Here is a 27,669-nt window from a genome sequence, read left to right on the forward strand (position 1 = left end):
CGGCACCGACCCCTCCTCATCCCCGCGCCGCGGGGAAGGTCCGTGCCGGCGGGGCTGGGCACGGGGCACGGGGCCCGGGGCAGGGACACGCGCAGGGGTGCCGCTGCCGGTGCCGGTGCCGGTGCCGCTGCCGGTGCCGGTGCCGGGAGGAGGCGGGCGGGCAGCAGCCGGCGGTGCCGGCGCGGGGCGGGGAGCGGGGCGGGGCGCGGCAGAACGGCGCCGGGGCCCGGCTGGCGGCGGCGGGCGGCGGCGCGGGGCCCCGACCGGGCCAAGGCCGGCGGCCCAGGGCAGGTGAGCGGGCGCGGCGGGACCGACACGGCGGCCGGGCCGGCGCGGCGGTGACGGGGCCGGCGCGGCGGTGACGGGGCCGCGGCCGCCTGTGCCGGGCCTGAGCGGCGCCGGCACCGCCCGGGCATTCACCCGGCGCGGCCTCTGCCTCGCCCTCCGCGAGTTTTCCCTTGGTGCGTCCCTGGCTTTGCCCTTGCCTCTGCCCTGCACGGCCCCGCCGTTCCCCGAGCATCCGCCGCATCCCCGCCCGCTCCCCTGCCGCTGCCGCTGCATCACCGCTGTTCCTCCCTCCCTGCTGAGACCGTTCCCAGCTTCACTCTGCCTTCCTCTTCCTGCGGTCCCGCTCTCCTCGTGTCCGAGGGCATCCCCAGGGGCCCGGGTGCTCTGGAGGGCCCAGTCTGATGCCGTGCCCCTGTTCAGGACACGCAGCAGGTGTGGTGCTCACGGCCATCCCCGTGCACAGCTGGCTCTGCTGTTTGCCCCGCTTTGTGTGTGCTGCATGCACGTGTCATGTGTCCGTGTCCCGCGGTACTTGCCCCTGCCCTATGGGGCCCTCTTTGCTTGGCCGTCCCACTGCGAGTCCCTCTCTAGGAGGGAGGTAGGTGGTACCACAGCCCATCCTGAGACCTTGCCTCCGGCTCTCTTCTCTCCACAGCTGGTGACCTGCCAGGATGGCCGTGTTGGGGGGCTACTGTGAGGGCAACAACTCCATCACCCAGGCGTGGGTCCAGCAAGGCTTCCAGCCCTGCTTCTTCTTCACGTTGGTGCCATCCGTGCTGCTGAGCGTGTGCCTGTTGCTGGGTGCCCTGCAGTATGCCTGCTACGCCCGCTTCAGCCGTGCCATGGAGCCCAAGTACATTCCCCGCTCTCGCCTCTACCATGGCCAGGTCCTGCTGTCCCTGTTCCTGGCCCTGCAGCCCTTTGGTGGGCTGCTGTGGCAAGGAGTGGGGCTGAGACAGCTCTATGGGTATATGTTGCTGCATGCCTGCCTCTGGGCCCTCAGCTGGGGCTGTGCCATTGCCCTCCTGCAGCTGGAGCACACCCGGGTGCTGGCCCACGACCGAACACGGGGCCATGGCACTGTCCTCCTCCTCTTTTGGGCACTGGCCTTTGCTGCTGAGAACCTGACCCTGGTGTGCTGGAGGAGCCCTCTGTGGTGGTGGGCACTGGAGGACACCAACCAGAAGGTGGGCTGGGGATCTGTGGTCAGGGAAAGGGGGCGAGGCACTTTTGGGAATGGGAGGGACTGCAGTATCATGGTGTGGGGCTGGAGTATGCATGTCATGAGCTGCCCTGCCCAGAGTGTATACAGTTCTGGGTTGCACCCACACGTCTGCCAGATATTCAGTCCCAAGCTCCGTTATCACACATCTCTCCATGTCCCCACCCAGCTCCAGTCCTGCTTTTACCCAGCCCAGACCCAGGTGCAGAAGTAGGGGTGTTTCCCTGCTTCCCACAGCCCTTTGCCCCCGTGTACCCCTTAGGGTAGGTGCACCTTGAGCCAGCATAGAGCCAGGTGATGGGGGGAGGAAGGAAGAAGTCTGGGTGCTGCCTGAGGTGCTGTGCTTAACCAGGGACTCCCACTGAGCTGCGTGGGCTGTCCCCTGGCACACTGCACCCCATCCCCACGCTCTCTCTCAGATCATACCCATCCCAATGCTCAGGGTTGTGCTGAGGGCCAGCTGAGATGCTGAACTCCCACTCTCCATTCAGGTGCAGTTTGGCTTCTGGCTGCTGCGTTACATCTGCACATTCATGCTCTTCATCCTGGGCATGAAGGCCCCGGGGCTACCCCGCAAGCCCTACATGCTGCTAATCAATGAGGAGGAGCGGGACGTGGAAAACAGCCAGGTGAGTCCTGGGACTGGAGCAATTTTAGGATATGGCCAGGAAGGAGCTGGGGATAAAATGGAAATACAGCTGCTGTGGGATCAGCATCTTCATGAGATGTGAGAGGACAAGGTTTAGGGCTGCCCAAGCTCCCTGCATGCTGTCGCTAGGATGCAGCCCTGTTTGGAGGATGGAGTGGGCACTCTGGAGCAGGACTGGTTTTTTTGGGGTGTTGCCCAGGACCATTGCCAGCTGGATTGTGGTGCCAGGGCAATGACTCCTTGGTCTGCTCTCCCCCAGCCGCTCCTGAGTGATGCCAGCAGGACCACCTCCACCTGGAAGGATTTCCGGAGGAAGCTGCGGCTGCTGGTGCCGTACATGTGGCCGAGGGGCAACCACCTCCTGCAGGGGCTGGTGCTGTTCTGCATGGCACTCATGGGGCTGGAGCGGGCCATCAACGTCTTCGTCCCCATCTACTACAAGAACATTGGTGAGGCACCTGCAGCTTGGTGTGTGAGGCTCACACAGCCTCACCAAGTGCTGGGGAGTGTTGAGGTGACCTGGAGGGTTGCAGGGTTTGGAAGGAGCAGAGTGCAGGGGGTCAGGGTCCTGCACTGGCTGCTGGGGCTGGTTCCCACAGGCACCCTGGGATGTTCCCTGTCCCTCTATCCTAACCCTTGCCACACTTCCCACAGTGAATGAGCTGACAGTGGGTGCTCCCTGGCACACCCTGGCCTGGACTGTCTGCAGCTATGTGGGGCTGAAGTTCCTGCAAGGTGGAGGTGCTGGTAAGAACCACTGGGAAGGATGGGGCACTGATGAGAGATGATATTGGGCACATCATATCAGTTCTGGGGTGGTCAGGGAAGCCCATGTGCCCCATCACTGCTGCTCTCTTGCAATCAGCAACCTGGGCTGCTCCCAGGTTAAGGAGAGTGAGTGGGCTTCATACCAAATCCCCCTTCCAAAAGCTGGACTTTTGGAAGTCTTCTGCATGCCCCAGTGGGGTTGATCTTGGTTGACCTTTCCCTGTTGCCCTGCAGGCTCCACTGGCTTTGTGAGCAACCTGCGCACCTTCCTGTGGGTGTGGGTGCAGCAGTTCACCAACAGGCAGGTGCAGGTGCAGCTCTTTGCCCACCTGCACGGGCTGTCCCTGCGCTGGCACCTGGGGCGTCGCACTGGTGAGGTCCTGCGCAGCGTGGACCGGGGCACCAGCAGCATCAACAGCCTGCTCAGGTCAGAGTGTGCCCGTGGTGGCCGGGGGGGGGTTGGCTGGGCAGCCCCACTGGGCTGGGCTGATGCCTCATTTCCCCTCCCACCCCCCCAGCTACATCGTCTTCAGCATTTTCCCCACCATTGCGGATATTGTCATCAGCATAGTTTACTTCACCTCGGTCTTCAGCGCTTGGTTTGGCCTCATCATCTTCGTGTGTATGAGCCTGTACCTGAGTGAGTGGGGGGGCTCAGGGTACAGGGCTGCCAGGCTGTGGGGGGCAGGAGCCTTGCAATGCAGCTTCCTCCTGTCCACAGCTCTGACCATCTTCATCACTGAGTGGAGAACAAAGTACCGTCGGGACATGAACACACGGGACAATGAGGCCAAGTCCCGGGCCGTGGACTCGCTCCTCAATTTCGAGACGGTACTGTAGGAGTTGGGGGGGTCACTGAGGACTGCTGGACTGCTTGGGTGCTGATACCAGCTCTGCTCCTGCAGGTGAAGTACTACAATGCAGAGAGCTATGAGGTGAACCGCTTTAACGATGCCATTGTCAAGTACCAGGTACGGGGTGCTCAGTACCTTTAGGGGCACCAAGGGGGAAGAAGCCAAACCTCACAGGCACCTGTGGGGATGATGGAGATCACCATGGGTCTGGTTTTGGGGCAGCAGCATCCTACAGGACTTTGTCTCTTCCAGGTCTCAGAGTGGAAGGTCAGTGCCTCGCTGGGCCTCCTCAACCAGACCCAGAACCTGGTCATTGGCCTAGGGCTGCTGGCGGGGTCCCTGCTCTGTGCCTACTTTGTCACTGAAAACAAGCTGCAGGTAAGGCTGGTGCCAGCCTGTGCAGACCCCTGCTGAGGTGGGGCCCTGGGGCTGGTGGTTACAGACCCCTGTACCCTGTCCCTTCCAGGTGGGGGATTTTGTCCTCTTTGGCACCTACATAATCCAGCTCTACACACCACTCAACTGGTTTGGGACTTACTATAGGTAATGATGGGAGGTGTGGAAGTGCCTGGTGTCCCCCTCTCCATGGGTGACTGGGTCACTATATGCTCCTCCAAACCCTTTTCTCTGGTCTTCGCCCTCTTCAGGATGATCCAGAATTCCTTTGTGGACATGGAAAATATGTTTGAGCTCTTCCACGAGGAGCAGGAGGTGGGTGCCACCTTTCCTGGACCTTGCTCCCTTGCTGGGCCTGTGGTCCTGCCGTGGGGATGGGCTGGCTCTGAGCCTGAGCCTCTGCTTTGACAGGTGAAGGATGTGGTGAACGCCAGCGACCTGCGCTTGGAGGCTGGGCAGATTGAGTTTGAGAACGTGCACTTCAGCTATGTGGATGGGTATGGAGTACTGGCACAGGCTGGGACCTGCTGTAGGGAGGGAGGGCCATGGAGTGGCCCTGAGCCCCTCTCCATTCCCTCTTCCAGAAAGGAAATCCTGCAGGATGTCTCTTTCTCTGTGATGCCTGGGCAGACCCTGGCTCTGGTGAGAGCGGGACTGTGAGTTCAGTGTGGGAGGGAAGGATGGGGATAGAGGGGCTGGAAAATATGAAGGTGGGAAGGACAGCCCCCAGCAGGACCAGCCTTTTCCTCTCCAGCCCCTGGCCTCCAGCAGCTGGGAATTGGCCATCTCCAGACCCTTTTCCTTTGTATGTAGGTGGGACCGTCAGGCTCTGGAAAGAGCACCATCATCCGTCTGCTGTTCCGCTTCTACGATGTACGGGGTGGCTGCATCCGCATTGATGGGCAGGACATCTCCCAGGTGAGTGGGGAGGGCCTCCAAGGACCAGGGGGGACACACCAGCTCATCTGGGCCTCGCAGCACTGCTCAGTGCAGGCACCAGCACCTCCCCAGGGCAGGGGTGAGCATGCAGCCCCCAGAGCCCCTCTGCAGGCTGATTTCTGTTGTGCCAGAAGTGACAGCATGGTGTGACTCTGGGATCCCAGGCTGAAATGCTGGGTGCTGACCACGGCTCCCTGGGAAGGACTAGGGCACTATTAGGGCACCCCTGCAGAGTGGAGATGCAGCTGAGCCTGTGCAGCAGGGTGACCCTACGTAGCTTGCAAGGAATGGGGCTCATGACTGAGGGCAGGATTGGGTTTTGGAGGGTCATTGCATTTGGTGTGGGTCTGCCTGAGCCCTCTCCCCTGCCTCCCAGGTGAAGCAGGCTTCTCTGCGTGCTCACATTGGGGTGGTGCCCCAGGACACGGTGCTCTTCAACGACACCATCGCCAACAATATCCGCTATGGACGGATCCTGGCCACTGACCAGGAGGTACAGGAGGCAGCCCGGGCTGCTGACATCCACGACCGTATCCTTTCTTTTCCTGATGGTGAGACCCCTGCAGTTCCCGCCATCCCATGCTCCCCTAAGACCTTCTAGCTGCCCTCACAGGTATCCTTGGGTGACATCTCCCACGGGGACATCTGCATGACTATGTGTCGTGCTTTGTCTTTCCCTGCCTTCTTTCCAGGGCTAGATCAGCCCCTGGACAGGGATAAGGTGAGGCTCCACCACGTGGCTGTGAGGTGGCAGCAGGTCCTCCCAGGGCAGCAGGTCCCCATCTCCATTTCAGAAGGCACCAGCACATCATGTTTCTGCTCTTGTGGCTGCAGGATACAACACCCAGGTGGGAGAGCGGGGGCTGAAGCTGAGCGGGGGGGAGAAGCAGCGCGTTGCCATCGCACGCACCATCCTGAAGGGCCCCCACATCATCCTGCTGGATGAGGTAACAGCAGTGGCCCCAGCCCAGCCTTACCCAGCTCTGCAGCAGCCCCATGCCTAGCAGCTGCCCACACGACCTCTACCCCTTCCTCATGTTGTGTCTCACCTTGCAGGCCACATCTGCACTTGACACAGAGACTGAGAGGCACATCCAGGCTTCTCTGGCCAAGGTGTGCACCCACCGCACCACCATCGTTGTTGCACACAGGTAGGGACAAGGGCTGATCTGGGAGGTGCTGGCCAGACCCCGCTAGGGAGGGGCACACAGACCTGAGAGCCCCTGGGGTTGCATCTCCTGGCACCGTGCAAACCCTCAGGAACTCTCTGCCACCCCAGTCAGGGTAACACACCTGCTTTTCCCTGCAGGCTCTCCACTGTGGTAGGTGCAGACCAGATCCTGGTGCTTAAGGATGGACGCATTGTGGAGCGAGGGAGGTGAGCACAAGGGGAGGGCTGGGGGAGGGGATCCCCTCCCTGGCTCTGGGGCCAGCTCAGGACCCTGCATCCCTCCGCTCTCCTCACAGGCACGAGGAGCTGCTGCAGAAGGGAGGTGTGTACGCTGGCATGTGGCTGCAGCAGCAGACTGGGGATGAGGGAGAGAGCAAGGAGCACCGCACTGAAAAGCCCCAGAGCAGCAAGAAAGCGTCATGAACATGACCAGGAGTTCTGCTGTGATGCTGACTTGGGTCCAGGCCCCCACACTGCCTGGGAGTCTTTTGCTGGCTGCAGGCAAGGGCCCTGCCTGCCCTAGAGCTGCAGGGGCTTGGTTGGACACTCCACTATATTTGTACATGTTTGTTTTGCTGTTGTGTAATTTCTTAAACCAGGTCCTTCCCAGGTCCATGCCTGTGTGCTCTGGGTCAGCCGGCAGGGTTGACACACCTCTTGGTGGGGGCAGGCAGGGTTAGTGCCTGTGCCCTTGGGTCAACCAGCAGCTCTGCCACAAGCCTGAGCTCCTTGGGCTTAGGTGGGCAAGGGGTTGAGCAGGCTGAGAGTGCCTGCCCCATTCCCACACAATGGGCTAAGCTTGGCAGGGGGCTGCACCCCAACAGCAGTGGAAGAGCAGGGCAGCTGGTGTCCCCTCATCCCAATGTGCCCCCCACTTCAACCACTATCCACAGAGATGTGCCACTCTGGGCTGGACACCAAGTGACTGCTCCCTTAAGTACCTCTGTACCTTGTGCTATGCTTTTATTTTCTCCCAAGCAGCACTTTGACAAGTCTCAGCATTCCCTGGACCCAGCCTGAACCCCCCCTCCCTCAGATGCTCAGAGCAGGACAGCCCAGTCCTGTGCAGAACCAGGCACAGCCCTGCAGGAACGGTTACAGCAGCAGGTGGGAAAGCAGCACAGCTCTGCATGGCTGCAGACTCCCTGCAAGAGGCCAGCAGGACAAATCCCCTACTGCCCAACCAGGCTCTAGGCTCAGGGCTTTGTTTGTAAGGAGGGGTTCTGTGCTGTTGCTATCCAGGAGGGGATCCCGGCAACACAACTGGAAGAACGGAGGCATTCCTACCCCAGCAGCATTTAAACAGGCCCTGTTTAAGTTTAGGGCAGCAGGAAGGGAGCTGCAACCATCCCATGTGAGTGACACTGCCATTCAAGTCACTGCCAAGGTTACTTATTATATTAAACCAGAAAGGAAATGCAGCTCCATTCAGTCTCAGAGAGGTCTTGTGCCCCAGCCCAGCAGGGCAAGGCCCAACGTGCTCTTGTACATGCAAACAGCAGGGAGGCACCGAGGGTGTGGGGAGCAGGGAAGGGGCTGCTTTCACACTGCTGGGAGGCTGCACATTCAGCTGTGCCATGCCCAGGCAAGAGACCATCCCAGCCACATTTGCTCTTTGCTGAGGGGCTGGCACAGCCCTCCTCAGAGCACGGAATCCAGCCCCCCAATACAGAAGGCAGCTATATCCCAGCTGTATGTCTGAGCATGCAGAGACATCCCCATACAGCTCTGCCCTCACCCCACAGTCCCAGCAGTACTGGGACATGGCCGTGGCAACTACAGGTAAGTGCAGACCCTGGGCTGCTGCTTGCTTTGGTCAGTGTGCACCCAGCTCCGTCCTGTGCACTCTTCACCTCCCCAGGAGCATCAGCAATTCGCTGCACTAATTTTATATAGGTACTAGGGCTGAAGTGTCAGTGTATATTTGGTTGCTTACAGCTCCCAGGGAGATGAGCTGTCCTTGGCAAGGGGCTCTTGGTAGCAGTGTCCAGGCCAGAACCCCACGGCATCCATGCGGGAGGCCAGAGCCACTCCTCGGGTCACAAGCAGGATGCTGTGTCTGCTGGCACACCCTGCCTCACCTGCCTACGACATGCTGCAGTTGGATGGCTTTGAACCGTGTGCCTGGAACAGAAAGGAGCACACAGTGAGCAAGGGCAAGGAAGCAAGAGGCTTCCTCCCTCCTACAACAGGGCACATCTAGTGCTCAGGTTCCCAGAGATGAGTGCTCAGCAGTGATGCTGCCACTGCCCCAGGCTGGGCTGCCCTCCTGGTGAAGAAATGCAGGCTAGGTAGAGCCCAGAGTAAGCAGAACCCAGGGAGGCCCCCTCCCTCAAACAGCTAGGCCAGGATCAAGCCCACAACAGCTCAGAGCCCACAACCAGCCTCACTCACCTGCCGCTGCGACTGCTGGTACTCGGCTTCGCTCGCTGACAGTGCCTGGGCCAGTGCCAGATCCTCCTCCTCCTGTGTGCTGCTGGGACAGTGGTGCATTGTGTGCCTCTGCCTCCCTCAGGCTCACGGGCTGAGTGCTCAGAGCCCTTCTGAGGGCTCTGCATCAGCATCTCACTGCAATCCCTCAGCATATCTTAAGGCAAGGAGCAACTGAGGATAACTTTGAACAGGCATGGGGCTGGGGAGGGAGCAGAAGATCCAGCTGGGGCTGGAAGCCAGAAATCTGGGCCAAGGAAAGCCATGTTAAGTCCAATCAGTAAGATGGTGCTTTTAGCAGCACTGGGCACTGTGCCTGGGGACATAAGCGCCCGGGTGTCCTCCATGAACACCCCTACTCCACCTATCACACTCCAGCCAAACCCATTAGCTGACAAGTGGTCAGACAATGGTTTGCCCTACTCTGTGTTTCAGTCACTGTCCCCTACCAGCACCCCTAGGGCTGAGGGCTTGCTTGCTGAACAGTTCCCTGTTGGCTCTGGACTGTTCCTTTTTTCCCCTGTCAGCCAGAGAGGCATCATATGGAAACACGTGCTGAGAGGAATGTCATCCCAGAGCCACATGATGCTTCCCCAGGCCCCTCTCACACACAGGGGAGTGCACACCACACCACACCACGTGTTTTGGGGCTGTACCTGGGTTGTTGTGCTGAGCTGCGTGCCGACTCTGCCAGGGACATCTCCAGAGCTCGCTGCAGTGCCTCTTCCTCGCTCTGAAACAAAACACCTTGTCACCAGCTTGGCCAGGGTGGGGGGCAGGAAGCACATGTGGTAGGTACAGTCTTTCCTGGCCAAAAGTGGGCAGATCTTCTCCCTCCAGGAGACCAGACACAGCCAAGGTGAAAAACTGGGGCTCTGGACAGAGAGCAGTGCTCTCCCCCTGCCCAAGGGGACACATGCCTGCTTGCTAATGCAGGAGTATGCCAAGAATACCAGTGGAAAATAACTTCCAGTCTCTTTCAGCCTTTGCTTGTGCTGCAGAAAGACAACACCCAAGGAAAATGGCTGGTGCACTTTGTCCCTTTGGGGAAAGCTAAGCACCAAGTGCAGCTGAGAGCTGTCATTTGCAGGCACCAGAGCAAGCTCTGATTTCCCACAGAGCATTCAGGATCACTGTCTGCCAGGGAAGACACAGCTGGGAGCACAGTCACCTACAGAGTGTCAGCTAGAAAGCATTGTTGCAGTCACTTCTTAGAGGGCACAGAAACCACCCCAAATGGCCAAGCCAAGCCACTCACCAGCCCATTCTGCAGCATGACAGCTGGAGGGGAGGTGCTGCGAGTCTGCGCCGCAGCTGCTCTGCCTCCCCTGCAAGCAGAAGAAAAGCTGCGTTATTGTCAAGGCAGGGAGCTCTAGTATGACTATCAGTCCTGCTGAGGCACAAGAAGAAGGGAGCTGTCTCTCTGGCATCCCACAGAGAGCCAAGATGAGCCTGGTCATGCCCACCTCAGAATTACAAGTGAGGCCATCACCTTACCTGGCACAGGCCAGGGAAGAGGAGCTGTCTGCTGGCCGGGCAGCCCCGCTGCTTGATGCGGTGACTATTTTGGAGGAAGACGCCTGGGCTCTGGTAACTGCAGCATGCCTAGGACAGAGAGGACACCTGTGAGAAACCATCATGAGCAATTCCCAGGCACTGAACACCTTGGGCTATCAAGCTGGATAAGCAAGATGCCTCCCTGGCTCCTCCTCCTCCCATGTTGCGGCTGTTATTCCCAGGAGTTTCTAGTGCTGTTTCTCTCCCTAAAACCCTGTACCAGGACAGGCAGAAACCACTGGATACAGAACAAGGGGTTGGGGAAAGAAGCAAGAGCAAAGCAGCCAGCAGGCAGTACTGACAGTTTTTGCTGCAGGAGGGACTGTGTATACTGGTGTGCTTGGTGCTGCAGGAGGACACCCTGGCACACAGGGCAGGGAGTGTCAGAATGCAGCAGTCCCAGACAATGGGTCAGGAGAAGCTGGGCTTCTTCCCTGTCACCGATCTGGCAAACACAGCCCCACCCCTCCCAGGCTGTCTGTTCTCAGGCCCTCACCCTGCTTTGGAAAGGGGATGCCCTGCCCCGCTGCAGTCATGGTCCAGGGGGTGCCGATGCTTGAGGCAGTAGTTCTTGTGGCACTGGTCACAGATCACCTTCATCATCTCCTTCTGCTTGCAGCCAGGCTTCAAACACTTGTTGGTGAAGATCTGAAAGATGACACGGCAGTGCTGAAAAGGAGCACATGCTGTGGGCTGTCCCTTCTCTCCATGGCAGGCCCTGGGCACTACCAGCCTTCCCCACCAGACTTCTGCAAGGCTCTGAAATTTGTCTCCGAATACTTTCTTTAGATGTCTCTGAGTAATTTCTTTAGATAGTACATTAATAATTCACTGGTGCCTCAGTCTCCATAAACAAGAGCCTCCACAACCACAGAATGCACATCAGGAGAAAGAGTGCCTTGCCCAGGGACTCCTGCCTTCCATACCAGCGCAGTGGGGATAGCCCAGGGCATTCCAGCTGCTGCCGGGCTGGATTCCTGCCGGGTCAGCTCCCTGCAGCAATTTCATCTCCCGGCAAGATGGGGTAGCTAATTGCCAATTGCATTTTCCTAATAGCAGCATGCAGTTTACCATCCTTATGTCCCAGGTGGCTGCCCAGCCCCACTCCATCACCGCCCTGCTCCCCTGACAGCCTCCACAAAGCCCTGCGGATGCCTCCAGCTCACCAACCCTCCCTGGATCAGCCCGTGCCAGAGACAGCACCAGGCAGGGCTGAATCTGTGTTGTTTTCACCCACTGCCAGGCCTGGCAGTACACACCTTGCGCTTGCGTTGTGCGGGGTCAGACTTGCAGTCACGGTCAATGTGCTCACCCACCACGACATCAGGCATCTCCCCCCGCCTCACAGGGACTGGGGTGTTGCAGAGGGGACACACTGGGACCTGCACATCCTGCAGAGACAACAACAGGGAGCTGGGAGCAGGTAGCTGGGCAACCTTGAGCGCTGCACATTCATGCCTCTCCCTTTCAGGATCTGCCTACCATGGCTTCCACAGCTTCAGCTGCAGTTTGAGAGCCTGCTCATGACCCTCCGACCAGCTTGCACACAGGTGCAGAGGCACAGACATACACTCTGGGAAGGGAAGGTGGTGGGGCTGGGAGATGCCCAAACCACTTCACCCAGTGGGAGAGGGAGGGCTGGATGTTTGTGGCACCGAGATGCAGATCCTGGCTTTCAGGTTCATCTTCAGACTCAGTGCACATCCCAAAGGGGACTGCTCAAGCGACCAAAGTCAGCACAGTTTATTATGGCTAGGAAAGCTCAGCAGCTCCATGCAGGAGGGTGGATGAGATTTCTCCCTGCACTTACCTTCTTGTAGGCAGAGGTGCAATCGTGCTGGGCATAAGCAATGTGGTCGGTGCAGAAGATCTGCTCGCAGGCATCGCACTTGAGGGGAAGGAAGTCTAGGAGCAGGATGTAGCATGGAGATCAGCAGTGCCCACCCGCAGCCCAGGGGCCTCCCCGACTTCCCAAAGGCAAAACAGTGACCCGCGGCAAAGCCAGGGCCACACCTTTCATTCCCCAACAACAAAACAAAAGGGCTGCAAGGCCCATAGCCACGTCTTCGGAAACACCCAGGACTCCTCCTCAAAACGTGCGGTCCCGAGATCAGGAGTAGCATCCCGAATCACACCAAGCTTCCCGCGGGCGGCCTCACACCGGTGGGAAGTGATGCTGACAGTCGCTACGGGCTTCGCCCACCGGGATAACCGGGCTATGGACGGGTCCCAGCGGCCCCGCCGGTGCTGCCTCCCCAGCCTGCAGCACCCAGGCCCGGCAGGGGGGTGCCTGTCCGCTATCCCCGGGCAAGAGCCGCTGCCCACCCGGCAGAGCCGCGTACCCGGACAGAGCCACCCGGTGTACCGGCAGGGACACCCAGCCCCGCCCTGGCGGGGTGCCCGCGGGCAGCAGGAATGATCAGGGACCCCTCCGCCACGGGCAGCACGGGCGACACGTCCCGCCCTTCAAGCCCCGCCGCCGAGCGGCGCCCGGCACCGCCCCGCCGCCTCCCCGCAGGCCGGGCTGCCCGCCCCGCGCCGCCGGGCCCGGGCCCGCGGCCGCCTCGCCGCCGTGCGAGCCGTGCCCCACCCCGGGCTCCCCCGGCGCTCACCCAGCCGCTGGCAGGCCGGCCAGGAGCAGTGCGCGCCCAGGTCCGGGAACTCCATGGCGGCACCGCCGCCACCGGCACCGGCGGCCCCGCCGCGCCCGCTTCCGGCGGGGCGTCACGGGGCGGGAGCAGGCACGGCCCCGCCCCGCTCCGCGCCCCTCCGCACGCCCTTCCTCCGCCGGCACCCGTGGGAGGACCAGCTCCACAGACCTGCCCGCCGCCGGGGGAAGGCTCAGGGCGAGGCGGAGCCCACGAGGGCCATCGCCAGAACCATCCTGCCCTGCCAGGCCAGCAAGAAGTGTCTGCCGCCATGGGACAGCTTGAACTTTTCCCTCCATCCTTCCTCCCCTGCCCCAAGGGAAACAAAGCACGGATCCTGCCGTGTAACAAAGCTCCTGGTTCTGTTCCAGTCATCTCGGAGTCTCCAGGTGCCATGCTGCAATGCCCAGCAGAGCACAGATGGGGTGCTACAAGGGTCAGTGGTGTGGAAGGCAAGAGATGCCACGGCAGCAAAAAACTGGAGTAGTGAACAGGGCCAGGAGTGAATTTCATTGATTGCAAAAAAAATCAACTCCACAGCCACCCAGTAACAGAACTGAAATGAGACAGGGAAAAAAAGCAGGTATTGCCCAACACCCTGTTCCAGCAGTCACACAAAAGACAGTAACAGTCGGCAGAAGAGGTCTCTTTGCACAACACCAGTCTGTCCTTGCCCCTTCCTGCTACCCTCTGCTCCGAAGACCCCTTTCCCTTTGCTTGCCCCTGAGAGCCACATATGACTGTGCACCCCATCCCTCCCCCCAGACAAAACCAATGAAAGTTAAAATTATTTACACTTTTAGCCATTTAAAAACCCAATAAAATAAGATTGCATATGTCCTACTGGGGATGTGGGTATTAGCAGCAGCTACAGCTAGCTCGGTACTCAGCGTGCAAAACAAAAGACAAACAGAAGACAGACCGAAATACTGCACCATTACTAGGAAGCGTTTGCTGGGGTTGGTGTTTCAGTTGTGGCATAAGGCTTCTAGGAGCCGGCTCCTCCCCAGCTGCAGGGCCTCCTGCTCAGCCAGTGAAGGCCAGGCTCTAGAAGGATGGAAAGGTTTCATTATTCCAGACACAGCACATTAACACTGATGCGTTTCCATCCCAGTCAACACAAACATCTAAAAACCCACTGCACGTTCACTGTGTGAGTTTTTCCTTCTTTCCAGTGATGATGGAGGAAAAGGCGGGGCACAGGTAAGACCTAAGACATAGATGTTGCTGTCATCACTGCCTCCTCCTCATCTCCTTGCTTTGGCAGCTCAGCAAGCATGGGAGAGGAGGGAGATGGAGCAGCCTCTTGTGCCTCCTGCTCCTCTCCGAACCCCAGCTCTACATCCATTTGCTCCAGCTCCCCCTGATCCAGTAGCTCAAAGTCATCTGCTTCCTCCTCATCCTCCGGTGAAGCTTCTGTCTCTGTCTCCACCACTTCACTCTCTGACAGGTGTGCTTGGAAGCTCAGTTTCTCTTCAGGCTCCGTGGGGAGGAACTCGGAGAGGGGGGGTCCCTCACTGGCCTCTGAGGAGCGCAGGAGGGCAGAGAGGGTGTTCTGCACGGCTGTGGTGATGGCAGTGGTGACGATCTCCTCGCTCAGCGTGTTAATGCAGATGCCCAGGCCTGGGGCAGGGACAGTCTTTGGCTCTGCATTGCCTCCTGCCGCTTGCCCACTCCCATTGAAGTGCGTATTTACAAAATGGAGAGGAGACGCGAGGCGAAGGATGGAGAGGTCAGAGTCCGTGGCCTCTTTGTCTGCTGAGTCCAGCTCACAGGCAGCGTGGGCAAGCTCAGGACCCAGAGGCACACCAAACGCGTCTTCATCACTCTGTGGCCCCAGGTCTCTGGAATGATATTCTTCCACGGATGGAAACTCTGCCAGGTCCTTGGAAAATGACTCCTCTGGCTCACTGTGCAGGCTCTGCTGATCCAGGTCTGAAAGGCACCAGCATTAAGGTACATGTTCCTTCACCTTGACCTCCCACCCACCTTCTCCAGCTGACACACCACAGCTGACTTTAGGGTACCTTCCCCATCCTTGGAGGACAGCAGGAAGAAGTCTGTGGTTATTCCCTTCTGCCAGTGGCATGATTCATGTGTAATGTTTCTTTTGTGATCCTGTTCTATGTGCTCTGTGCTGAGAGAGGACTTCCTCCTCCAGCTCACGCTCTCTGCATTTAGAGCCCCCATTAAAACTCCCAAGGTCAGGGAAATTGTGCTTGCATCACCTGCCTGCTCCTTCCCAGACACCCAAGTGGCCACTGAGTGGTTACCTCCATGTTCTTCACCACTAACCAGTCCTCCTCTGAGCCAGTAAGTCTGACCTGTTTCACCCAGTATCATATATTGGTGTGTGACTATTCTATTCAGTTATTTCTGGGGGACTTTGTGGGTGGCCTTGCTCCCTTGCTGGAGTCACAAGACTGTATTACTTTGTGAGGCAATAATTAGAGGCTGATGTCCACTCAGAACCCAGCTTATGACCAGCCATGAAGTCAGGGCATGCTTGCACTGCTTTTCCTTCCTCCTTTCAATGTTCTTTCCATGCAAATACCTGGGGGTTCTCTCCCTGTCTCCCATTTGTATGACCCACTGTTCTGGGCCAAAACACTGAGGATAAGGGGGCAGCAAGGTGTCCCATCATGTACCTTCAGAAACGTCCGTCAGCTGTGGGGTGGTAGCCCTTGAAACAGAAAAGCCCCCACTCTCCAGGATAGAAGCCTCCTCATCAGAGAGCTCAGAATCTGTGATTGACAGTGCCAGGGCAGTTTTCTTCACATCCACCTGCATGGGATGAAGGCAGAGAGACAAATTCCTGTGTGTCTAAGTACCCACACTGCCTATGGGCACCTCCAGACCTTCCAGGCAGAAGTCCTTGCTGGAGGGGCAGTATGCTGCTAGCAAAGTGCTCCCTGCACTGGAAGGTAGTCTCAGCTCACTGGCTTTCCTGCAATAAATCACTGCCTGAAGGTTTGCCTGCTCTCAGTGAAGAACACAAAAGAGGCAGCACAAGATGGATGAGACTGTAGGAGTCTCAGAAGGCTTTGATCCTTCTTCTTCTCCTAGGATCACCAAGGAGAACATCCCTTTCCCTTTTGTATTCACACAGAGTGCAACAAAGCCTTCTACAAGTAGCAGTGGTTCAAGTATCCACATTCCTTTGGAAACAAGCTTCCCACCTCACAGTCCAGATACATGCCCAGGCTTCTGCTTGGTTTTTTAATGTGGTGCAAATACAGGTCACACACTATCTCTCTGAAAGCAGAGAACTGTGTAAGAGACACTAAAGCTGCTCAACTCCCTTTTCCTGTTTTGAGGAGCCCCTGCACATTACAGCAGGGAAGTTAATTTCTTCAGGAGACATTTACATTCTCTGAGCATGAAGCATAACCATCAAAGTAATTCTGAGGTCAGCACGAGGTTGGGGCATGGCTGGCCCTGCCCTACTGTGGCATCATCAGCTCTGTGGCACCAAATTCTCAATACCCAGACTGGAGATGATGGCCTTCATCAAACACATGAACTTTTCCTCTTAGAATTCTGCAAAGAAGTGATTTATTGCTCTGCTGTGTGTTGTCATTGTTGCTGTACTCAGACCACCCCTTGGCTCTCAAGCTGCTTTAGACCAGAGAGGAGGGACTGGTTCCTGCTAAGCTCTTTAAGCTCTTACCACTGGGGAGAAGCCTGACAGCTCTGCTTCGCTCTCACTCTCTGTCTCTGCTGTTGGCTCATCACCTGCTGCAGGCTCGCTCTTCCCTTGTCGTTCTGTGAGAAAGAGAAGAAAGGCTTTACATGGCACTGAAGGAATTTTCTGCCTTTATACACCACTATCCCCTACTTCCTCTGTGAAAATGCACAGGGCTCCTGGAGACAAGCACAATCTGTTGCTGTCATGTGCTGTTCTCAGGATCACCTGGGAGCACACAGTTGCTCTCCACATAACCCTTAAGTTTCCACCTCTCTTCCCCTGCAGCCTGTCACCACACAGTGTTGGCAGACATGGTCTCCTATTGTCCTTCTGCTATGGCTCCACCCTAGGAATACAGCACCAAAAAAAGCTAGGGAGAAGGTGGTTCCTTACTCTTCTTCTCATGCTTGTGGTGCAGTGTCTCTGCCTTCATACTGTAGTCCAGTTTCATCAGGACAGGCTCCAAACGTGTGTACATCCTCTGGATCAGCTCATGGTAGACCACCAGAGGCCACAGCAGAATGCTGAGCACTGTGGACATGGAATGCAGGGAGCATGAGAGACAGATCAAACACAACCTGACTCTTCTGTAATGCCACTGAGAAAGCCTTCAAGGGAAACACATTTCAATGGCATGTTCTTTCCCATCTGAATGCCTAAAAATCCTCATCCATGGCTCTTCTTACTCATTGCAAAGCTGCTTGATTAACCAGGTTTTACTGCCAGATCTTAGAGAGAATATAGATTTATGTTAAGATGAAGCATAAGCCCTTCTCTTCAGCCACTGCACCCCACACCCAACATGCAAAAGAAGCCCTAAAATGAACTTAGATGAGAATTAAAACTAAGTATTACCAAAATTTGTATATGGGTAGCAGCATCGAGCTCGTGTGTAGATGCACTCACAGCAGAGCACCAGAACAGAGTTATTAGGGACTCATGATGCAGTGAAAAAGTCTATTTACCCAACATGCAGCTTTGTTAACAACACTTTCAATACGGATTTGCCCACCTTAGGAACTGAGACTGTAACTTCCTGCTTCCCTGGAGCCTCGGCCAACACAGCCTCAGCAGTGGGGAATACAGGGCACCAATATTTTAGTCACGGCTCCCTCTCCTGCCTTTGCAGTTGTACTGCATGCACGTGCTTACAGAGACTTCCTGGAACACATTCCCTGTAAATTGATTCATCATCTAGCAGAGACCCCCTTGAGAAAACTACAAATCTGCTTTTACCAGCCTATCAACAGCACAGCTAGGTCATGTCTCAGCTTAAGTCAGACAAGAGCGCTGCTTATACTCACAAATGATGTAGGAGATCATTATGCCTGGAACATAGTGTCCAACTACAGCCAGAATCAGGCAGCCTGAACAGACACTCATGCAGAACTGAAGGAAGAGAGAGGAACAAACAGAAGTGACAAGAGGCAGAGATACATCTATGCAACCCATGCCAGAAACCCATTTAGTGCAACATGAGGGATGGCCCTAACCAAGTCAGTCAGCCAGCTCTGCACCGAGTACTTTCAGGTGCTGACAGTAAGAACTCAGACAGCTTGGTTGGGTTAAGCTGTAAGCATTAGAGGTTCAGTTGCTGAATGACCAAGGTAACCCAACGCCCCAACAAAACAAATCAAAACTTTATCAGACAGTTCTTTATGAAGTAATTTACATTCCCTGAGGATATGATGGGATATTGCAAATTGCCACTTGTACATCTCTCTGCAGAGCTTAGCACTTTGGGAAAAAACTGTACTATCCTGACAGAGACAGGAACCCGTTACAGAGCCAGAGATGCTGTGCCACTGCTGTGCCATAAACCAGCTGGCATTAGCAGAGCCCATGCTCCCATCAGACCAGGACCCTTCTCCTCTGGAAAAGTGAAGTATAATGGTGCAGCCCTGATGGCTTGTCTTACATTCTCCTGGGGGTGGGGCAGGGGGGAAAGTGAGAATAGACAATCTGCAAACCAGGGCATGGGTTCAGATATGGACTATATCCTGCAATTAAGAGTTCAATTCATAATGGAGAGGGTCTGCAAAAGCTAAGGTTCCCCTGTGGGCTTTGCCCCAATGAGTTCATTCCTTATGGGCATCTTTGGACCTGGTCTTCTACTCCCTGTGGCTGGGACAGAAAAGGAGCAATAAGCAGAGTTAGAAACCCACTCCTTTTGGCACACTGAATGCCAGGAAGCCTGACACAATCCTAGTGGTTGGTCTGTCCTACTTTTTGTGATGCTAAGGCAGCTCCTGTCTATAAATCCTTTCCAAACAACATACATCACAGCCATTAGAACATGTTTAATGACACACTCAGAAACACCGCTGCATTTGGACTTTGCTAGCAACAATCCTGGCTAGTGAAATAGGACCAGCTTAAGAATGGAAGGGCCAGAGACTGTAGGCTTCCCTTTTTTTGTCCCCAGTCCAAGTCTAGGAGTTTCCTTTGCACACTAAGAAATTAAAGCAAGTACAACAAGCCATTCACAGTAGAGGTTAAGTTCAGCTCCAGCTTATAAATATTGGAAGTCAATTACTCATTATTTAAACTTCCCATGGCATAGAATCTGTAAGGAACAAACAGCAAATATTGGACAGGGATAGCAATTGTAAAAATATTGAATTTACATTCTTCCATTTCTTAAAGAATAAGTAATGGAAATAAAAGCCCCTGCACAGAAGAGTAGGTATCTCCAGCTTACCTTGGCAGGATTTTGCCTCTTGTACTGTAGCAGTTCCTGCAGGTAGAGCCTGAAGGTGACCCAGCTCTCTGCCAGACAGTGGCACAGCTCAGGGACACTGAGCAGGTGAGGTTGTGCCCCTGAAGTCACCCCCTCACTAGAGACAGACAAGAGCAAGAAGACAATCTTTGAACATCGTCTGTTATCCTGGGGGAGAGGAACAGCTGCACCAGGAAGCAGAGTTCTCTACCAAGGCTTGACAATACTGACTGCATTTTCATCTGAACTACGGAAGATGCTTGATTTGGAGACAGTTTTTTCCTTCCATCAGGAAGAAAGTCAAGAGACACCTGAGCAAAGCAGCAGCAGATACCATGCCACAGAATCCCCATGCCACAAGCCCAAGATGCAAAGCAGTTTACTCAAAGCCACGCAGACAGAAGCACTGGAGGTGGAACTTGTTATATGGCCCCCTCTGGCACCAAGTCCAAGGTAGGCAGAATGTGGTGCTCAGACCTACAACCATGGCCAAGAATGCAAGCCACACCACCAGAGAGAGCACATTCAGCCTGTGGAAGTCAGTCTCAGTGATCTCCTCTCTGGAGGACTCTTAAATAGCTCAGAACAGATCCAGGGAAGAAACCTAAGAACTCCTATCAAAAGTACTTGAGCTTTATTGCTACTGAAAGAACACTAGGTTTCCCCAGAGTCCCAAACTGTGGCTCCTGAGCTGATAAGCAGCTACCAGTCACTAGCAATGTTTCACAGCAGGAGCCATGCAGTTTACTGACAACAGGAAAAAAGGACAGGTGAGATCACCATACTAAATTAAGGCTTCCCCACTCTCCCCACACCAAGGAACACATCTGTGAGCTTACCTCTCTCCTCCTGGCTCCTCTGATGGCTGTGCTGTAGAGAGAACACAGCAGATTAGTCAGCCAAGTAAAAAATACAACCCGACGTTTTTACCAGTTGAACAGAGCAGAGCTGCAGATGTATCATGCTTAGCTCTGGATGCACCCTGGGGACCTTCTCTGTGCTCTCACGCAAGCAGGAATCACTGGCTTGGAGCCTGAGCTGCAAAGGCTCTAACGAAGCATGCCCAGAGACTTGGAGCAGCAGAGCCACTGGTCTCTGCAGCCAACACACACACAGCAGGGCATTCATATCTGAGGGGTGCCGTGGTGCTTACATGGGGCTGTCTGCTCCAGGGATCATGCAGCTTTTCCTGGTGTCCCACATGTCTGGGCAGTGCCATTCCCACAGTGGGTGCCAGCACTTGTCATTCAAAGGGGGCTGCCAGCACAGTTTTGGAGCTGGGCAAAGCTTCAGCTTCCATTTTGGAGCTAAACATGGCACCAGGAGGTCTGAGCTGCATTTCCCACTGACCAGGCCCAGTCCTTGGCAGAATGCTATGTACAAATACCAGAGATGTCCCTGTTGTCTCCATCCTCTCCCATGGAATTAAGTAACAAATAACAGTCTTCTGCATAATTTTCTAATTTTAGGGCTCTTTTATGTCCCCTGACAGCCTTTGTGCTGGCACAGATATAACTATACTCCTAAGGTCCATCACACTGGATAGGGACAAGGGAAAGGCTCTCCCATTCCCCTCTGCACTGAACCCAATGGTGATCAAACAGGGACTTAGTTAATGCAGTACTGAAAAGAGGAGTGTTGTTTCAATAGCAGAGGTCATGTATGATTATGCTCTGCTTTTAGATACACTGAGAAAAAAAGATTCTACAACTGAAAACAATTTCTACAACTGAAATTCATCAGCCTGGTTGCTCACAGATTTGGATATCTGTGATATCAAGCTGACTGGTATCTCAGGATGTACAGGGCTCAACCAAAGCTCTTCTATCAACACAGTCTTTGTAAGTCTCCTGTGTTTAACAATGCCCTGTTCATGCTGTGATAGCTCATTGTGGTCTACCCTCCTGTACCAGTCTGCCTACTGTTCTAGAGCTGGCACAGACTGATATATCTTTGTTGCTGTCTGACCTGCAGCAAACTTGGTGCATGAGGTTATAACCCTAACCCTGTCTCCCACACTGCATGTCACCATGTCAACAGAACTAAAATAAAAGAAGAGAGCTTAACCTCTAGAGACTAGGCTTATAGTTATAAATGGGCTAAAGAAATGCAACGTGTGCAAAAAGGGGTTTGAATCCTCCCTGGAGTCACCAGCCAGGCACAAAGCCCAGGAGTGGCAGTGACTCCCCCAGGGAAATGCAGCAAAGATGTGAACAACCATCACTGCGATCACCCAGTGAGACTTCAGACTCCACCCAGCTCAAGCCCCAGAAGAGACCGACTGCTTGTAGCAGCCCTGCCACTGTTCTCCCAAGACACAGGGTGCTGGGCCAAGTCTGCCAGACTCCTCCTCCCGCTGCAGGCACTGCACCAGCCGGCTCACACAGTGGAGCAGGAGGCCAACCACCCAGGGAGGAGGCGATTCTTTGAGAGCGTGACCCAGATTTCCAGTAATCAGGCCTGACAAGAGGAGTCAACTGCTCTCACACCGGGCTGCCCATTCGCTCCTCTGCCCATGAGTGCTTGGCATGGCAGCTGGGGCAGCTCACAGAGGGAGCCTGAGCTGCAGCGTGAATATTATGGATGCAGCTCCACCCCCTCAGGGCAGCTGCTTCCCTCCTGCAACCGCCATTGCTGTGTTTTGTTATTGTGCTCAGGAATCTAAAGCTGCTTAGCTGCAGCACACAGAAATCCAGCTCTATCTCTAAGCCTCATCCATTACCTGCGCTAAATCACCACATACACTACAGCTGGCACTGGCCAGTCTGTGAGGGCTCACTGCACCACTCGTACGGGGTATCAAATGAGGAGCTGGGATGCTCGCCACCTCTGCTGGACAGATGTGCCAGCAACACAGTAAGTGGGATGGCACAGGGACCCCACTCCTCTCGACTGGCTGCAGCCATCCAAGCCATCCAAAATATGCCAGCAGGGGGAGTGAAACAATTCTCCTCACTTAATCCTGAAGGTTTCAGAGACACTCTGGGGAGCAGAACATTTCAGCAGGCTGCAGGGTCTTCACGTGATTTCAGCTATCTGGCAAAACACAAGCTGTCTTTAAGATCAACAGTATGTTGCTTCCTGTAGTAGAGCAGTCTGCCTGCTGGCCATCTCAAAGCACTGGAGTCTTAGACCAGTTGTAAGAACAGCCCAATCCCAAAAAAACTAGAGCATTTCCAACAGGAAATGTTTCCCTTGGAGTTAAGCCTTAACTCCAACCTGTGCTGAAATAGTGTCAAGCACCAGTATAACTAAGTTGGCAAGCAGGACATCCAGAGCTGACTTCAGATTATCAATAACTGGCTGAAATCTTTCTGTCAGTGTTTCACACTGGACTGTGGATTAATACAAATCACTTGACATATACCAGACTCTTCTGAGAGATCAGACAGCCATGCAGGAGTTTAGGTTACATGTTGGTACGGACAAATTATTGCTGATGGATTCCTTGGCTCTTACAGGTTTTCAATGCTTCTCCAAAAGACATTCTTCATCTGTGTATAAACTTCAGCTAGAAAGCAGGGGCCCTTTTTAAGGAGTACTAGCATCCAATTGCAGCACAACTTCTGCTAGAGCTCTTCCACACTACATTCTCCTACACTGACCAAAACTCAGCTGCCAAACAGTGATGCTACCAAAACATCCCTACCTGATACCCATTTCAGGTGAAACTGGAGATGCTTCCTAAGTCCTTAAATAGCATCTAAGTAGAATTCCATGTAGATATTGAGGAAATATCCTGTATGGGAGCTGAAAATATGCAGTCCCTTCTGAAAAGACCTAAAAAATTTGCGCATATTGATGCTGTTACAGTGACCCTAATCACAGCGTGTGAGTAACTGCAAAATACATGCTGAGGTTTTAGCATTCCTTCAGAAGTCATCTTATAAGCAGTCATCTGAGACATACACAACTGTCACAAGCTGAGGTTTATATGTACGTGCTGACTCCTGAAGGTATGGTACTGACCCATCTCCCAGAACTCCAGAAAAGACTAACAGGAAGCACTAAGGAGGTAAGCCACAAAGTGCAGCTCTGCTTCAGCAGGAAGTGGGAGCCAAACAAGAACCCCTAAGTGTTCAGGAGTACCAATTGAATGGGAGGCCCCTCAGGAATGCAGAGCACCACTCCTTCCTTGCGGAAGCAAAGGAAACACAGTCCAGTGGATCATGTCAAAATCAGGGCTGTGACCTAAACAGGCACATCAGAAAGGTGTCCCTGTTCTCTGCAGCAGAAAAGCAGGAAGGTGTGAAATACGTGAAGAACACTGAAGAGAGGTGCAGTGGGATGTGCACTGACTTCTAGCAGAGCTGTTAGCATAGGATGAGCCTAATCTCTGGTGTTGCTGTTTTGTTTGCTTTTCTATTCTTCATGGCTCTGCATCATATAAATTGATTTCAGTATGAATTTCCTATTTCTTCTATGACAACACAACTTTTACAGGCCAAGTGCTTGCTGGAATGATTCCACCCCCACCTGCCTCAATGACACCATTCTGTACTGGACACCAGGCTTTTATATTTCTGGACACATTTCAAGTGAGGTGGTTTGGGTTGGCTTTAAACTATTGCCTTAAAAAAACAATGTGAATAAGCAGGAAATTAAATTGGCCAGTCCAGTTTAACTGCTGGGTTACCTGAACCACACAAAGCAAACAGTTTCAAGACTACAGCTGTAACATACCTAATCTTATCAGGATTTCTGTGAAAGCACCCTTTAAGTCAGTACCTTTTCAGGTCAAATAAAGGGCACCTTACATACACACATATAGAGGGGCTTTCATTCAGAAACTCTCCCTAGAGTAGAGAGGCAGGGATGGAGGGCCCTGAGCTGCCTTTGAACTGCAGCAGTAGATGCAGTAGGCAGGTCTGGGTACCATCATTTAATAAACTCCAAGGAAGGAGGCACTCAAAGCAGACAGCAGCCAATCCATGTCTACCACCTTTATGAGGCCATTCCTCTTGCTGCTTTTGTGTCTGATGTTGGCACAGACCCTTCAATAAAAGGGAAAGATAAGACAGGTAATCAGACTCACTGATTAGCTGGAGATCAGATGCTGTTCAGCACAGGCACAATACACTAACTGTTGCTGCTGTCAGACTTCATCATCCACTCTGCTACCTGCCACAAGAAGTGGCTCTCATTTGCTCTGCTTCTTTCAGGGTGTAAGCCCACACTGAACTTAACTAAAACCAATACACTTCCCTCTCCTCCTTTCCTTCCCTCAGCTCAGCTGGCCCTAAGTGCTCAGACTTGACATGATCTTTTTGCCACATTTTCAGGAGAGAAAGGACACAGCAGAAACACATCATCCCTGTCATTAGCTTCCCTGGCAAGATAGCTGAGCCCCTTAGTCACTCTCAGTATTAGCCACTCCCAGAATTTCTCAGCACTGGGAGCAACTCTCCATACCCAGAGTACTAGGATACATGTCCAGAGTATTAGGATACATCCTAATCCTCTGACACAAAAATATAAGAGGCAGCACCAGTACCCGGGCCTGCAGTTAAAGTAGGAATGGGGCTTACAAGACTGCTGAGAGAGCCCAGGAAGGGCCAAAGCCATAGCCCAGCAGCAGGTAACACTAGAACCATGTCACTATCTACAGTGCTAATCATCACATACCTGAGAAATCAAACAGGAACCTGGGTTTCCACTTCTCCAACAAGAGGATGCCAAGAAGGGACATGCTGAGGAGAAAGAGGGGTCTCAGGGAGGTGGAGGAAAACAACCTAGAAATGAAACAGAAATTGTTAGACAGGCAAAAGGCAGCAAATTACTGCAAATAGATACAGCTCAAAGCAGAAATGCCCAACTGCTATGGACCACTGTAGCAAGCACTGTACTCTGCAGACACCCACCCACAGCACAGCACATTCTCAAATGGTGCCTTTGCCCACCACCAGACAGCTGACTCCCTGCCATTGTCCAGCGCTCTCCTTCCCTGCTTCTGAGCTCCTCCCTAGGCTGCAAAACAAAGCTGATGCTCACTTGTACAAGTCCCTCCAAAGCCTCAAGGTGGAGGTTCTAGATAACATGAAGACAAACTGCTGTAACAGAAAACTTTGCCACTCAGCCTGTTTGCTGAAAACCTCCATCCCATTTGTCGTGGCAAGGTCCAGCATTACATGCAGGTAATGCATCTTGCCATCCTAGATACCCATTCTCTTATCACAAACCTCTCCCTGTCTGACCAGAGCCTAGCTAGCACTTAAATGGTTTAGCTGCTCACTTGACTTTATCATAAAACTTTTCATGTCCCACATGCACACACTGGCTCAAGCCTCTTGCCAGCTCACACAATGCCACCCACACACAGCTGTGCAACGCCACTCAAAGAGTTTATCTGTCCACTCCACAGAGATTTGACAGCAAAGGTGCCAGGGTGCCACCTGTGCCAGCAGTGCCTCTCTGCATTCATCATTTTCTCTAGTTCAGAGGAGCTGCTTTTAAGTCACTCCAGAAAAAAGAAAAAAAAAACAAAACAAAACAAAAAAAACTCCAAAAACCAAAACCAGGGAAATGCATTCATCTTCACCTCTTTAATGAATATTCCTTTCCAGAAAGGAGGAGCAGTTTTGCTTTTTTACCCTGCTCCTCTTCAGTGAGTGTTTGCCAGTAACTAATGACAAATACACCTAACAATGACTGTAGTGAGGGAGAATCTCAGTGCAGAGCAGGGAGGGGTTCCCACCAAGTCACAGGTGGAGAACTGGAAGTGAAATGTGCCTCACTGGGCACACACAGAACAAAAGCTGCACTTTCCATGGGTTTACAAGACCTTTAATGACCTAAACAATGACATTTGTACTCCTCCTCACTGAACAGCAATTCTGTAGCTTAAGACATCATCTCTGGAAGAATTTCCTATTCCATCTCATTTATGTATTACAGTTTAAAGATGCTGGCTGAATACTCCATGAGACCCTAAACGATTTTTCCTCCTCTATTTCAATCTCTCTCTGCTGCCCCATATTTTGGGCACTCTTTGTTCTTCTCTAACTTTTCACACAGGCTGTCATTGTCTACGATCCCTGTCATCTCCCCTGCCACCTGCACCTCTCCCCCTCCTCACTTCATAGCTCTGCTCTGACACTTTTCAGCTCGTGGAGTAGCCCAAGAGTTTATGTCTGGCTACCACGTATGCTTCTGATAATCGTACGGATGAGGGAACAGAACATGAGCTGCCTCATCAGAGACTTCAAAGGCTGTTTCGTCACTTATTTTCCCCTCCTCTAACTCCAGAATCTGCCCCTTCCTATTTCATCTGTAACCAATATTTAACTCTATCCCTGGCCACTTCTGACCTTTTCTGCTGGGAAGGCCACTGGCTGAGAGCATTTTCATCAGTAAAACTGACTCACTGTTTATACAAACAAACAGGATGTTTTTCATTCCCATCCACAGCTGGGCTCTGCCACTCACACTCCCATCTCCTCAGGCTGCTGCCCTGCGAAGAGGCAGGGAAGGGAAAACAGGAAAGGGGGAATGCTCTCACGCCAGAGCCGAGAGAAAAATCAGCACCTCCCGGGAAAGATTACCGAGCAGGAGGGTTTAAATAAAACGCCCCAGGGCAGCTGCCGATGGGGGAGGCCGCGGAGCTCCCCGACCGCAGTTACCGAGTGAAACGAACTGATAAAAACACGGATGCAAGAATTAAGCAGAAGCGTGCCCGGGCGAGGCTCCAGTTGGGCCCATCTGCATTTTATTATCGCGGGACAAGGCAAATCCTCCTGGCACTTTCTCCCTTCAGGGAGGGGCCTGTTTATGCGTGTCAGAGGAAAACAGCGCGGCTACTCCCGGCTGTGCATACCCCCCGGCGGTGCGGGCACGCACACCGCCGGCACCCGGGCACGGACCGGACGGGCGGCACCGACGGCTCCCGGTCCCCCTTCCCGCCCCAGCTCACCAGAGGGCCCCGCCGAGCGCGGCCGCGGTGACCAGGCTGTGCAGCGGCCTCTCCCACACCAGCAGCCGCTGCGCCGTCGCCAGCGCCGCCTCCCAGCCCCGCAGCCGCTGCCGCAGCGCCGCCGCCAGACGCGCCGCTGCCGCCGCCGCCGCCTCCTCCTCCTCCTCCTCGGCCGCCGCCGCCGCCGCCGCCTCCTCGGCGCGGCCGCTCGCCATGGCTGCGGGGGGGGAGCGGGCGGAGGTGCCGCTGTCACCGGCCCGGGCGGGCGGCACCGCCTGAGGGACCGGCGGCCGCTGCCGCCGCGCGCGTGCGCCCGGGGACGGACGGGGTGGGGGGGGAGCGGGTGACACCGGCCGCGCGTGCGCCCGGCGGCGGCAGGGGCGGGCACCGGCCGCGCCCCCGCGCCGGAACAGGAAGGGCGGAAGGGCGGG

General features: G+C 54.6%; 3 protein-coding genes across 5 annotated transcripts; 1 reads left to right on the top strand and 2 right to left on the bottom strand.

The window, feature by feature from the left end:
• Nucleotides 1-187: 187 nt before the first annotated feature.
• On the top strand, nt 188-6,855 carry ABCB6 (ATP binding cassette subfamily B member 6 (LAN blood group)). Of its 2 annotated transcripts, none has more exons than XM_064434803.1 (20): nt 188-291; nt 944-1,475; nt 2,002-2,139; nt 2,419-2,608; nt 2,814-2,906; nt 3,162-3,354; nt 3,446-3,567; nt 3,649-3,758; nt 3,833-3,898; nt 4,034-4,159; nt 4,248-4,324; nt 4,429-4,492; nt 4,589-4,674; nt 4,762-4,819; nt 4,991-5,095; nt 5,493-5,667; nt 5,951-6,063; nt 6,173-6,267; nt 6,426-6,494; nt 6,584-6,855. In XM_064434803.1, exons 2-20 carry the CDS (start codon nt 960-962, stop codon nt 6,708-6,710), a joined length of 2,523 nt encoding a protein of 840 aa, XP_064290873.1. In that variant the 5' UTR covers nt 188-291; nt 944-959; the 3' UTR covers nt 6,711-6,855. The 2 variants fall into 2 exon arrangements, with proteins under 2 accessions (XP_064290873.1, XP_064290874.1); XM_064434804.1 differs by lacking the exon at nt 188-291 and adding an exon at nt 344-461.
• Nucleotides 6,856-7,663: 808 nt separating this feature from the next.
• On the bottom strand, nt 7,664-13,266 carry ZFAND2B (zinc finger AN1-type containing 2B). 2 transcript variants are annotated; one of them, XM_064434857.1, is made up of 9 exons: nt 12,887-13,266; nt 12,085-12,179; nt 11,534-11,665; nt 10,771-10,922; nt 10,215-10,322; nt 9,976-10,045; nt 9,374-9,450; nt 8,682-8,760; nt 7,664-8,411 (listed from the first exon to the last, which is right to left on the bottom strand). In XM_064434857.1, exons 1-9 carry the CDS (start codon nt 12,939-12,941, stop codon nt 8,373-8,375), a joined length of 807 nt encoding a protein of 268 aa, XP_064290927.1. In that variant the 5' UTR covers nt 12,942-13,266; the 3' UTR covers nt 7,664-8,372. The 2 variants fall into 2 exon arrangements, with proteins under 2 accessions (XP_064290927.1, XP_064290926.1); XM_064434856.1 differs by having other exon boundaries at nt 8,682-8,763.
• Nucleotides 13,267-13,411: 145 nt separating this feature from the next.
• RETREG2 (reticulophagy regulator family member 2) lies at nt 13,412-27,479 on the bottom strand. Its single transcript, XM_064434826.1, has 9 exons — nt 27,239-27,479; nt 24,955-25,061; nt 20,169-20,199; nt 19,312-19,447; nt 17,915-17,999; nt 17,004-17,141; nt 16,593-16,687; nt 15,571-15,706; nt 13,412-14,857 (listed from the first exon to the last, which is right to left on the bottom strand). Exons 1-9 carry the CDS (start codon nt 27,451-27,453, stop codon nt 14,133-14,135), a joined length of 1,668 nt encoding a protein of 555 aa, XP_064290896.1. The 5' UTR covers nt 27,454-27,479; the 3' UTR covers nt 13,412-14,132.
• Nucleotides 27,480-27,669: the final 190 nt, after the last annotated feature.

The sequence above is a fragment of the Passer domesticus genome, chromosome 10, assembly GCF_036417665.1.
Source record: "Passer domesticus isolate bPasDom1 chromosome 10, bPasDom1.hap1, whole genome shotgun sequence".
Classification (NCBI taxonomy): domain Eukaryota; kingdom Metazoa; phylum Chordata; class Aves; order Passeriformes; family Passeridae; genus Passer; species Passer domesticus.

Bases quoted from the DNA above. Each gene is read 5' to 3' on its own strand.
- ABCB6 (XM_064434803.1), top strand. From the start codon at position 960: ATGGCCGTGTTGGGGGGCTACTGTGAGGGCAACAACTCCATCACCCAG. The intron at 4,325-4,428 runs GTAATGATGGGA...CGCCCTCTTCAG, and splicing joins TGGTTTGGGACTTACTATAG to GATGATCCAGAATTCCTTTG. The intron at 4,675-4,761 runs GTATGGAGTACT...TCCCTCTTCCAG, and splicing joins CACTTCAGCTATGTGGATGG to AAAGGAAATCCTGCAGGATG.
- RETREG2 (XM_064434826.1), bottom strand. From the start codon at position 27,453: ATGGCGAGCGGCCGCGCCGAGGAGGCGGCGGCGGCGGCGGCGGCCGAG. The intron at 25,062-27,238 runs GTGAGCTGGGGC...TTTCATTTCTAG, and splicing joins GCGCTCGGCGGGGCCCTCTG to GTTGTTTTCCTCCACCTCCC. The intron at 19,448-20,168 runs GTAAGCTCACAG...GTCTGTCTCTAG, and splicing joins GAGGAGCCAGGAGGAGAGAG to TGAGGGGGTGACTTCAGGGG.
- ZFAND2B (XM_064434856.1), bottom strand. From the start codon at position 12,941: ATGGAGTTCCCGGACCTGGGCGCGCACTGCTCCTGGCCGGCCTGCCAG. The intron at 12,180-12,886 runs GTGAGCGCCGGG...TCCTGCTCCTAG, and splicing joins GCCGGCCTGCCAGCGGCTGG to ACTTCCTTCCCCTCAAGTGC. The intron at 10,323-10,770 runs GTGAGGGCCTGA...TCTCTGTCCTAG, and splicing joins CATCCCCTTTCCAAAGCAGG to GCATGCTGCAGTTACCAGAG.